The following is a 13,196-nucleotide window of genomic DNA, read 5'->3' on the forward strand; positions in this document are numbered from 1 at the left end:
TGAAGAATAAAGACAACGCAGGCTGGCCATAAAGTTCCCTTGGTCTGCCCCTTGTTCTGGCAAGGGAGGCTTCAGCCACTACATTTAGCGAAGCAGATTCTTCCTACAAAATGTGAACCTGAATCCGGTATGATAGTAACACCCCACCTCTTCTAAACCCCTCAGGCATTAGCCATACACATACATCCCTGAATTTGCCAACAGGCCTCAACCCGTGGGGGGGGAACCCTACTGCCACAGGAAAAATGTCATTACATCCTCCATACCCATCCATCAGTCCTTGGTCTCTCAGCTGACATGAGTAATGGTTTTCCATGAACACCTCCTTGCCAAGACCAGTCTACAACTACCAGCTAGATGGCAGAGGAAAACATACCTAGCTCAATGGGTTCCAAGTCACACTTCTGAGCAGGAAGCTAGTCGGTTATCAACCACCCACGCATCCACATGGTGTTTCCTCATATCAGATCTCTCACTGCAACTGCATGATACCACTCCCACCACTCCCAGGGAAGACCTCACTCAGCAACATTCTCATTCAGAAACTGGCCTTTCCCAGATGTTGGGGGAAGTGCAGGAAACAACTTATTTCTCTCTTTAGCCAGACAGCTATTTTGTTACAAAGTCATAGGATAGTTTGCATTGCCTTGCAGCCCATCAGCAGACTGCATCTGGGAAAGGGCCTCACACTGGAACAGCAAGAGGAGCACTACAGTGCCATGGACATCTAGGTGGAGGGTGCAAATCAGCCCCAAAAGTGGCAGACAGCTGTGATTTCACATTCACCAGTGCACAGCAAATGAGGCCTCACAAGCAAATGGAGGAGAGAGAGGAAAGACAGCACAATGAGTCAACCTGGGACTTGGGTGAGCTGGGCTCAGCTCTCTGTTCTGCCACAGGCTTCCCAAGTGGCATTGTCCAGAGCCCTGCAGGCAGACTGTTGGAGAGGAATTGAGGCACGCTATTCCCACTGCAATTGTGCAGGTCATTTCCATGTCTGTGATCACCACCTGATCACCAGGATTCTTCCCCGAGGGCACTGCTAGGATGACCCAATTAAAGCCAAGAGGAGCCTGGATACTGCAGAGAAGGGACCCAATGCACACGGTACATTGTTGGAAGTTAGAACACACCGCTGCCAGGCTTGAGACATTGCACTGGATGACAGATGCAATGTACTCAGCCACATTCCTGACCCTTCACTCCTAGGGCTTTGCATCTTAATGAACAGAAGGTGGTTGTGCTCTAAGTGTCCAGCACAGCCTTAGACCAAGACCATTTCAGGCTGGCATACTGGCCCCCATCACTTTTTCATTTCCTGACTGCCTAGCCAGGCAGAGCACAGCCCCCAGCTGCCTGAATGCAAGCACCAGCCAACCAGCTGGAAGCATGTGCTGCCCCCAGTTCATTCTGTCCCAGCTCATCCATCTTGGGGCATTCACAACCTGTCTTACATTACCAGCAGATGGATCATCATAGTGGATAAAGCACACAAAAATCAAGCTTTCTACACCTCTAGGAACACAGCTGTGTCCAGGAGCCAGGGCTGGGGATTTTTTATTTTAAAAAATCTCCAGCCTTCCCTTTTGCCAGGGTTATAAACAGTTATAATTTAGCACCGAATAATTGGTTGCCATGGTAACTGCTGCAGTACAGGTTGAAATCCCCTCTCTCTCTGCCTCGGTGTCTGACAAGGACCTTCATCTGCATACGCTCAGGTTCAAACTGCAGGCTGGTTATTTTATGTAAATAGATTTCTCGGAACTCAGTGCATCAATTCCACTAGTGGGTCTTCAGCGAGTATCGCTGGCACAGCTTTGCAATGCAGCAGATGCCAATTAATTCCTGGAGCACCAAAATCTAACAATGTTCCTTGGAAAATGCTTGGGTCAAAGAGAAAAAGTTGCTCAAAAAACCCACAAAAATAACCTCCCCCTACCCAGCAAGTTTTCAGGGGAAATGAATGTAAAAAGCATCTACCAGAACACATGAGGACACATATACCACCCTGCAAAGAGCCTGGCATACCCACAACCAAGTCCCTCTAACACCTTTATTAAGAAGGGAAAGGTCCCATCACCAAGCAGCAATCAGTAATCTAACATAAAGGAAGATGTCCCAGTTCAGGGTTCTCTGAGCATTCATGTTGCTGCCCCACAGTGCCTTTCCAAATCCCATGAGAAGCCTGACTCATTGCTATTTTAGTCAAGGGCCAACTTCCCAGAGGCTTTCAAGGGATGTTGGTCAAGTTCTAAGTGAGCCAAAAAAATCAGACTGTATTAGCAACACCCACACAAGGAGTTAAAAAACTGCAGCACGGAGTCACCAAATTTTTTTATTTCCCTTCTTTCCACAAGGCAGTCAGACAATGCACATGCTGCACTTTGCAGATTGCTCCTTGTGTCCCTTCTGCTTAGTAGCATCAGGCAGCGGACATTAAAATAAAACAATCAGACTGAATGAAAATGCTGTAGATGATTCGTTAAAGAGAAACAACAGAAATATTATAAAAATCAAATTGACTTAAGCAACAGCAACAAAAAATTTTGATAACCTGAGCCTGGCTTTGTGCTATCTCTGTAGCAAGCAAAGAATGAATATTACCCTGACTGAAAAAGAAATGGTGTGTTCCCTGGACTGCAGCTCTTTCCCAAAGGCTTCTGGGCCATAAAAGCCAGGATTGAATCCATGCTCTTTAAATAAACAGCTTGTTAGGCTCCAGCCAGTTGCAAAAGCAATTTAATGTGCTACCTTGTCTAGACAATCACCTCTTATGCACCCCAGAGGGAATGGTGTGGATGACTGGAAGAGAACAGCATCATTTACAGTAAGTTTGGCAATAAAAGGGATGGGGAAATTGCCAGCTGTTCTGGATTCACATGTGTGACACCCCTCCCCCACTTCAGAAAAGAAACCTGTAGTTTCTGACCTGCCAGGACCAAGAATGCTATCAAGCATTTGTATTTCATCTGCTTCATCTTCAAGGGTTTCTTGAAACTCATCATCTGCATTTCAGATGAGCAAAGGCCAAGCCATGCAGCACCAGACAACAAGGATTACCTTGCAAAGGCAACAGCTTCAGGAGAGATACCCATTTCCATACATTCAGTAGAATTTCCTCAGACTAGGGGTGGTAATACTGAAAGTTACCTGCATTTAAAATGCCTTGGACTCTTTGGCTTCCAACTGCTGGACCAGCCCCTCCAGGGAGTTCTGAAGAGTGAAACATGCTCAGAATTGTGCTGCTCACCTTTGGGTCACTGGCTTCAATTCAGCCCAAGGCAGCAGCAGGCCAAAATCATCTCTTTCAAATGCAGCCTTTGGGTAACAAGTTGCAGAACACTGCCAAGTCTTCTGTTGAACAGGTGAACCCCTCATGAGAGGCACCATGGCAATGATTTCTGTTAACTGTTTCTCCCGTGTCCACACCCACCCCCAAACCCTGACATGGGCAGCCTTAGCAGGCAGGCCAAGAGCAGAGAAGGCCACAGCCTCTCTGGATGTAGTGGCTCCAGCCCAGAGTGACAGCACACACTCAAGAGAGTGAGGATGCACAGGAATGAACCCGAGGGCTAATTCCCTCAGTACACACCTTTCATAAGCACAAAAGTGAAGAGGTTTCCTAAGCAAACAAAAAACCTCTAAAAACTTGCTCACTCTAGCCCAACCCTGCCATAGAGTCTGCCCAAGCACTGGACCCTACCAAACACAGTCCAACACACTCTGGACTGCCCATCCCACTCAGACTGGGCCCTAGATTTGGACCCTGTCCCAGAGTCCCCACAGCAGCTTTGCAATGCACTAGACATCCTGCTTCTGGTGAACCATGGTAGAACAATGCAGTCCTGGGTGCTTTGTTACCCATGTGGTCCAGCACCGTGCAACAGAAGGGATGGCACTAACAGGGTAGGAACAAACATGTTAATTACTACAGATTGATATGAAGGAAAGACTTGTGCACCGGAATGATGGTTCTGACTATGCCTGGCCCAGACCAGTGGGCAGAGCGTCTCCCATCACTCACTCCAGCAGCATGTTTCTCACTCCCAATGGCAATGGAAGCCTCTTGACTGGAGAGATCCTGGATCCATCTGAGCCCCATGCCTCTTACATCATAGACAGAACCCATGTCCACACAGACACTGGTGTTTCTCAGTGGCCATGAGCTGGGCTGCTGCAATCATTACTTTCATTCATAAAACAGAGAGCTATCATGGTGATTTTTTTGGGTCACTGTCTCAACATTTTGCTGCCTGATCTGCAAGCTGTTCTTCACAGGACCTGGGGAGAGCATCACCCACCCATTTATACCTGATGGGGAGGAAACCCATTGAACTGCACAGACCAGTAGGGAAGTAGCAAACAGGGAAGAACCAAATCATCCATGTGGGCAAAGGGAAAGCACTGAAATGCAAGAGAGATGCCTGGCCTCATGTGCATGCCACCAGCTGAGGCCTTAACCAGCAGTAGCTGGATATGCAGTTGCCTCCATTGCCAGCCCAGTGGGAGCAAGTACTTGAGTGCTCTTTGTAGTAAAAGACATAGGACTGCACATACCCCTTCTCCTTAGGGTTGTGCCATTCTTTTTCCCTTGCCTGCCTTTCTCTGCACCTCCCTGAAGCTCCCCATCCTCTCCATCGTGGACTGACTCCCTCTAGGAGGATAGCAGTTGTGCATCATGAAACTGTAGCACAGCAGCCTCCTCTAAAATAGGGTGACACTATTTCCATCCTCATGGCCTGGGTGTAGTGTAGCCACTGTGACTCAAGGAGAAGGTGTCCATTGCTTTGGGGCCTAGCACCAGCCTAGCCAGGTTCAGTGAAGAGCCTTGCACTCTCTGAGGCACGGGCCAGCCACTGACCCCAAGCAACACAGAGCTGCCTGCAGTTACCCTTTTTCTTTTCTCCCTATCTAATATGTTCTGGCCTTCCTAATTCCTCTCCTTTGGGCTCCCAAGTGATGATTCAGAGCATAGCACAGTTACCTCATACTGCCTGCATCCTTCTCATCCATCACCCTGACTGAAGCAGCAACCCCTCTTCCCCTGGAAGACTAAACAAAGACCCTTCCCACTGCCCTGCAGGCCTCCCCAAATCCCTGTGCCACCACCTCTGAATGATCCAAGGCAGTTGGGGTGTTTGGCAGCACAGCACAGATGAACTTGGCACAAGGCCATGTGTACTCAGCAGTTCCATTCTCCGACACCCACAGCAGAAAGGGGCCCTCATCTCCCTGCACTGGAGTCTGGAGAGAGCACAGGCCCTCTTCAGGGTCTAGTGGCAATGCTACAGGGGCAGCACCTTCAGCTCAGGAAGCACAGACTGAGAGTCCTACGTGGCTTCTTAGCCGGATGGCCTCCAAGCACTGGGTGCAATGATGGGAGGAGTCCCTGCAGCTGAAGACAGGCAGCTGCAATGCAAGGCTTTGAGGAGCAGGTGCACCCCCTGGATGGCACAGGCTTCACAGAGATGCTTCACCCAAACTTTGACTTGCTATCAAACTTGGACAGAGCCCGGTCAAGTGCCCCACCCTGAAAACAATGCACACCCCTCACTCAGCTGCTTTGCTTCTCCTCCCCCCTGCATGCTGCCCTGGAAAGGCACAGCACGCCTTTCTAACCACCCAGAGCACACTGGTTCCTCTCAAGCCACCCAGGTCACATTCCCAACACACTGCTTTGCATTTCCTCCTCCAAAGATACAACCTATAGCTAACATGCTTAGTACAGTGTGTGCTAGGAAGATTTACTGTCTCCCACCAGGGACGAACTGTAAATGAGGTGCTGCATTGCAGTGCGTGCATGCCTGGCAGGAGGGCTCTTACAAACAGATAAGGACATTACCATAATATCCCTTGCTATATCTACCAGGAGCTATGCTGACGAACCAGGTCCTGGCCACCATGTTGCGGGGGTCACTTAGGAAATGGCTCTTATAAGCATCATTAAGAAGGATCATTGCACAATGTCTCTTTAAATGGGATACTATAAATCCTTGAATCATGAATGCAGAAGCCTGTTTGCAAAGCTTCCTCTCCCCATTGGGTCTGCTCACCAGTAACGTCTAGGCATGGCAGATACCAGGAATCATTCCCCTCATGCTCACAATTCACTTCACTTGCAAGGCCTAATTGCCATCCAAGTATCTGTTATAGACTGTGCAAGATGAGGGGGACGGTCCCTCACTTTGCCAGCTGTGTGTGACAGGCAGTGCATTACCTTGGACAGCTGGCAAAGTGAGGGACAGGCAATACCATTTATTGTACACATGCTCCAACATGAGAAGCGAACCTAGAAGAATGAACAGGTCTCCAAAATCACAGGGAAGAGAAGCTGCAAGGCCAACATGCAGCCATTCACACCCTCTCCTTGTCTGTCATTACACCACAGTCACACAAAGTACCTCACTTGGTGGCAGGGATTGTAATCGCACAATACCAAAGGGAACATCCACACACATGTGCATTTGAAAACATGACTGACCCTTACAATGGATAAATGTACAACCCTAGTCCAGCCACTATGCCTGCTCACCATGTGGCAGGTGCACCAGCCTCACTTTACATTATATACCCACAGGCCTCGAGGAAGAACGAACAAAGTGGCAAACCTCTGCCAGTGCTTCATCCACATCAGGACCTGCCTCCAGCTGTGCCAGCTGGTGCAGAGATGCAGCTCCCCAGTGGGAAGTTAAGCAACTGCACCAGATGGAGCTAATAGATTGCTAATAGACCAACCTGCTGTCCCTTGAAACTGCAGTGCAGGGCTTGGAACATGCTCTGCAGGTCCTTGGGATGTGGTGAGGCAAAGCACCCTTCCCACAATCCTTACAACAAAGCCCTCTGAGCAGCTGGCAGTGGGGAAGTAGCTTAGGAGGGGCTTGCAGGGCAGTGAGATGATATATATGCACTACTGGGCAGAGGATAGGAGCCAGCCATGGGACCAGGGTCAGCAGGAGGTCCTGGCTCTCTGGCTCTGTGCTGGAAGCATTGAGCAATCAAATTCCCAGCAAAACAAGCTAGCTAGCCCTGTCTACAGTTGCTGGGCATCACCCACTAAGGCCAAGTAGCTAGAGTGCAGTGGGAGTGAAAAACTGCAGCCACTGCCAGCTAGGTACTTTAAGTGACTCTGTCTCAGAAGTGATTTCCTTGAAAAGGCACAAATTTGTGATGCTGGTCCCTCCCTGCCTGCACAGCACTTCACACCAGACACTCTTAGCACAGTCCTGCTCCAGCCAGGCTATTCATCCCTCCAGCACCTGAAGTGAACACATGAAGCACACGAGGGAGTATGCCAACACAGCTCTGGGCAGCTACAGGAACAGCTCCTCCTGTCTTATCTGCTGCTGCCTGCTCCCTGAGACGGCCCTGGGACTGGGGTCCAGAGGCAGCCATAGGCAAATGCTGGCCCCCTAGGAATCATTGCAGAGGAATGCCCCATGTGGAAAACCATGTTGCCTGGTCCTATCCCAAAGGCAACTTCTTTTTCCTCAGCTGAACTCGCTGGGAAGAAAGGTTCAACACAAAATAGCTCAGACTCAATCTACTGATGGAAAGTTTTCTAAGCAAAGCCCTCAGTGAATCTTCCCCTTTTTTATGTCTTTGGCTGCCAGGTTTGGCATGTACACAGTTCCAGCCACTTAGATGAAGCCCAGCCACATTTCAGAAATGCCTGTGCAAATATGAGCCAGCATCTGCTACTCAGGTGCCCAGATCTTACCCATCCCTGGACTCCAAAGTCTTCGATGGAGAAGGCAGAATCACCCTCCCAAGATGGCCACCCCTCAGCAGAACCCAGCCACAGTGAGTTAGCCTCTTTCCAAAGCACAAGGTCTTACCTCTTTCTTCCTCCGCTTCACTTTGGAAGCCTTGCTTTCCTTAAGCTTCTTGGATTTCTTTTTCTTTTGTGCAATCACTGGCTCCTCTGGATAAAACTCCTCCAGGCCCTCCAGGACCCCATCCTCTTCTTCTGGGGACAAAATAGAGAGGTTACCAGCTTTCTTGCACACGTGCGCAATACATTGGATTCACCTTCACTCCCCAAAATGCTGGGTGAACAACTCTGTAAGGACACAATATGGTTTCACCTGAGCATGAGTGACGTAAGAGAGAGGTCCAAATGCACAAACAGCCTTTCTGAACTCCAGCAGCATTGAGTGCCTCACAGGCAATTCCCATGAAGCTGCTAAATGCTCAGGGAACACTTAAAAATGCAATTTTCCATGATTGACAGTTTTTACCCCTTGATTCCTGCACCCCATGCTCAGCATTACACTTGCTACTGCTTAATATACATATATTCAAATGACTGGCTGTGCTCATCTAGATGGTGAACAGCCAAGTACAGCAAACTGCACACCTCAACGGCACCTGAAGTGCTGCATTCACTTTTGGGCCTCACACTTCAAGAAAGATGTGGACAGTTTGGAAAAATTTCAGCACAGGGCAAAAAAAAATAAAAATTAAGGGCCTCAGAGGCAAGACTTATGAGGAAAAGCTGAAAGATCTAGGGTGATTTAGCCTGGAGAAGAGAAGACTGAGAAGGGATTTGATAAGTTCTTCAAATACTTAAAAGGTGATTATAAAGAGGATGGAGATGGGCTTTTCTCTTTGATCATAGGGGACAGGACTAGGAACAATGACCTCAAGCTTCAGGAGGGGAATTTAGGAGGAACTTTCTGACTGTGAGAGTGGTCAGGCACTGGAACAGGCTAGTTAGAGAAACTCCATCCTTGGAAACTTTCAGAAGCAAAGCAGGTTAGACAGACACTTGGCTGTGATGGCTTAGTCAGAGATGATCCTGTGTTGAGCAGGGAGCTGGACTAGATCAGCATTTCTCAATCTGTAGGTCATGACCCAGAAGTGGGTCACAAGAATATATAAAAGGGTCACGAACAAACTTTAAAAATGGATTCTCTTTTGAAAGAGAAAAATGTAGGAAATGATGGCTGTTTCCTTGTAGGTTGTAAAGAGTTCCAACTTGCAAGGGGCTGCTTGGGGCCCCCGGGCCCCACACAAACCCCACCTTGCCCCATACACCCATCCCCTGCCCCACACACTATGGAGCTGGGGCCTGGGGTTGGAGGAAAGTGGGTTGGGAGTGAGGGGCACAGGGTTGGGACTGGCCATTGGTGTTTATAAATGGGTCTTCGTACAAAAAAGGTTGAGAACCACTGGACTAGATGACCTCGTGAGGTCCCTTTCAGTCCTACTTTCCTATGATCCTATACCAGAGGTTGGAGTTACAAACAAGTCAGTCAAGGGATTAGTGGCCATTGTGGCCATTATCCTGAGTGCTCCAGTTTCCATTCATATGAAGGCAGACACTTGTCCATACCCTGGCTGGAGAGAGGAAGGTCCAACAGGATTTGCCAATGTGGTCTAACAAGCAGCCAGACTAAAACCACTGGGTGATATGGGCCAGGCAGCTTACAGCATCCCAGTGGAAGAAGACTCCAATAGCAGGAGCTGAGAGGGAAGCAGGCATGGTTTGTAAAGTTCTTGTATCTCAGTCACCTCAGGTGTTCGGGGCAAAAGAGCAAAGCAACAGGAGAGATGCTGCACACACAGGCTCGGGGCTATCACATCATCTGCAGTCTTCCAGAACAAGGCATTGGCAAACAGATTGCACCGGGTCTGGAAGCTAAGAACCTGAAGGCTCTAACCTCCGTGCAGACATGGGTTTCCTCTGAGGCTCTGGGTACCTCACTTGACTTCCCATGTGCAGCAAGAGGCTCAGATCCTACTTTTTCCCTCTGAAAGGAGGACATGAAGGGTGGCATTGGGAACATTCTTTGAGGATGAAGGGGGATGAGTATGGAGGTTACAGTAAGGTCAAAAAGGAGGCCTGGCTCCACCATACAATAATGTGAGAGCAGCAAAATCACCTGTTCTCAAGCCAGAGCCCTGCCAGTTGGTCTGCTTACCAGTGACAGTCCTGCTTGGGTCTTCACTGGAGGGGAGAGCTATCTACTGAGACAGGAGCATCTGGAAGCCCCTAATGTGCTGCCTGCTAGTATTGATTTTGGTTCGTAGGTAATTAGGAAGCATTAGGCTTTTTATCTCTCACCATTTAGATTTCCAAATAGAGCCTATTAAAATTGATTCAATTAAAAGAAGAGTGAGAGAGAGGTAGTGCGCTGCTTCCTTCTCTCCACTCTGGCCCTCCCCCCGAAGCAGCAGCTACATGCCCCCTCCAAGGAGCAATGGCAGAAGCAAGGGGATATCTTGCCAGAGACATGTTGCTCTTCTCCATGTGCTGGAGTGACCTTGTGTACAGACTGACCACCCAGATGATGCAGGTCAGCTACAGCACTGCTGGCATGAAGAACCCCAAGTTTACTCCAAACCCCCAGCTTGGCTCCTTCCATGTCTCTCCTGAATACCCGCCACCCGGATGCTAATTGCAACACATTTTTATTTTTCTATTGCCATTATCTTCCCAAACTTTACATCCTCACTAATGAGTCCTCATGCTTTCTCAAGTCACTGCATGTTCTTGAGCTCTGGATCAATGATTTACCTCTCTATTTTCTTTCTGAACTTCTAAACCAATATGGTAATAATGCCCCAGCCTCATTAGGTTGGACAGATTTCTTGTTCACCCTCAAAACGCTGCCACTAAGACCCTGCCAAAACAAGGAGCTTAGCGCTGTCTCAGTGACATTTATTAGACAACGAACAGAGCTATGCAGTACCAGTAGTACCAGTAGCCCACCAAGGGGCCCAGAACCAGAGCCATTGACCAGCACCAGGTTCTGGCCTGGCATTAGGGAACCTCTCCTCATTCTGCTCAAATGCTCTGTGGTGCACTTGCTTCTCCTACATACTAGGGTCACCAGAACACAAATGCTTCACCCCAAGGTGCACTTCATCCACAGCCAGAATCTACTGGGTCTGAAAGAAACAAAATTTGAGTCTTAAGCTTAAATGCAAGACTAGGGCCAAAGGACTAAACCGGAGTAAAACTGCCAGGAACTACCAGATGAGTTCAGAGGATGAATACTGTGCATGCTCTGCCTGTAGCCTGTCAGCAATGCTAACACCGGTAACTCTAGGGCAGTGTTTCTCAACCCATGGGTCGCAACCCAAAAGTGGGTTGCAGAAATATATGAAAGGGTTGCATACACTTTAAAAATGGTTCAACAAACTTTAAAAATGGATTCTCCTTTAAAGGAGAAAAAATGTGGGAAACTGTAGGTTCTTTCTTGCAGGCCCCCATGCCCCACACACCCAAACCCTGCCCCACACTCTGTGGGGGCTGAGACCTGGGGGCAGTGGGTTGGGCGTGAGGGGTACAGGCAGGGCCAAGGGGCAGTTTTCTACTTAAACTATTTACTGGGTCAGGACTGGCCACTGATGTTTACAAATGGGTCCTGGTACAAAAAAAGGTTGAGAACCACTGCTCTAGAGTACATACTTTCCAATGTCAGGTGTTCTCTCCCACCGATACTTCTTTCCCTCCAAACAAGCTGAGGATAAGCAAAGGCCTTGTGCTGCAATGCCAGTCCCAAAAAGAGACCTGGCCCCTGACAATGCCACTGCTTTAAACACATGGACAATGTTTCCAATTAAACAGTGACCCTTCTCCAAGCCTTCTTCATAAGCATATCTCCCTACTTCATAAGAAGCCTCCTCGCTACCCAGGGTCCTGGCTCCAGGACAGTTTGTCAGACTGCCAAAGTTTTCTGGACTTCAGTTTTGGTGAGTTTTCTTTTAATGAAAATGAAGAGAAAACAGACAAAACATTGACCAAGTCATACTCATCAGCCTGAAGGAAATGGAAGTATCTGCTACAGTTGCACTCACGTGCTGGCAGTGGCAACCTGGAAGGCTGCAGCCAGCAGTGAAGGCTCTCTCAGAATATGATAGTTTCAGTCTGAGCAGAGCCTAAGTGAGGCATCTGCAGAGGCAGGCTCCAAACATGATGAGGGAATGGAATCAGAAGTCAACTAGGAAGTCCCCCAAGAACCTGGTTGAATCATGCTGATGAACTGAAGTCACTTGAGATTCAAAAGCTGCTGGAAAAGAGATGACAACAACCAAAAATATTGATCGTTTAAAAGTTATCACTGAGCTGGCCTGACCAACACTATATGCCTCTCTTCGACCTCTGATTCTGCTGCTAAAGAAAGCAAGTTCCAGGACAGGGAACACTAAAGCCCTTCTCCAGAGGGGCAGAGAGAGGACAAGTTCCTCTCACCCCACTCCTGTGTGTGTCTCTGCAAGATGGAAGCACTGTGATTGCTACTGCCTCCAACACGAACATAAGGACAGCTAGAATAGGAAACGCTAAGTGAGAGAACCCTGCACCCCCTCTGCTGCACACTTGTATTTCTTCTTTCTGTTTTTCTTAGCTGAAAAGAAGTACCCATCAATGGAGGAAACTCCTCTGGGATGTTTTCTTATGCATGTATAGAAAAAGTGTCAATCTGCAAAATTCTAAGCACCTTTCCAGGAAGAACAATTACAATGGGTTCAGACCCTAATCACCATCATTCTGCACACTGAGCTTGTGGGTAAATGAACTGAAAATTGGGAGGAGAAAAGCAGCAATGGCAATAGATTTAACAGGTGAATTACTGATGCCTTAATCCCCATAACAGGAAATCACTGGACACAAGTTGTTGTTTTTTATTTAGATTACACTAATCCGCTCCACTTACATCTCTCTCCAACACATGCAAAGTCACACTCTCATTTCCATGGCACAACTGTGGCCACTGATTATCTGCCTGATTAGACATCAGTCAGGTGTATTAAGAGTGAAAACCAAAGGATCTTAATAATCTCCAGTCATTTTTGCAAAGGAAGTACAGACCCTTTTTGACACTGATGGGGTGGCATTTAACTGCCAGATGTTCAAAATTCCTCCTGCCTTGGAAAACAAAGCATAGGATAGAGATAAATAGCTTCACAGCTTGCAAAAATGAGCATCCTGTACCTGAGTTCTTAATGATACATGTCTAATGGGCTTTTGGAATCACAGTCCCTCACTCACTACCGTCCTCATGGCTTTGACACTAGGCACCAATATCACTTCTCCACTGGAGAGACTGAAGGTTAGAGCCTGACAGAATTAGCAAATCAGCTCTCATTTATCCAGAAATTCTACTTTGGTCTTATATCCTTGTTCCTAAGTTGCATTCGACACAGAAATGCATTTATTTTGGAAATTTAAGAACAAGGCATATCCACTG

General features: G+C 48.0%; 1 protein-coding gene across 3 annotated transcripts in view; it reads right to left on the reverse strand.

The window, feature by feature from the left end:
- Positions 1-13,196, reverse strand: part of CHD5 (chromodomain helicase DNA binding protein 5) — a 56,793-nt gene that overhangs the window by 41,649 nt on the left and 1,948 nt on the right. For 2 of the 3 annotated variants that reach the window (XM_059716200.1, XM_059716203.1), the window contains exon 2: positions 7,836-7,966. In XM_059716200.1, coding sequence (XP_059572183.1) covers positions 7,836-7,966 — 131 coding nt within the window. The remainder of the gene's footprint in view (positions 1-7,835; positions 7,967-13,196) is intronic. The other variant, XM_059716201.1, reaches the window with a different exon arrangement.

Source organism: Alligator mississippiensis, chromosome 13 (assembly GCF_030867095.1).
Source record: "Alligator mississippiensis isolate rAllMis1 chromosome 13, rAllMis1, whole genome shotgun sequence".
Taxonomy (NCBI): domain Eukaryota; kingdom Metazoa; phylum Chordata; order Crocodylia; family Alligatoridae; genus Alligator; species Alligator mississippiensis.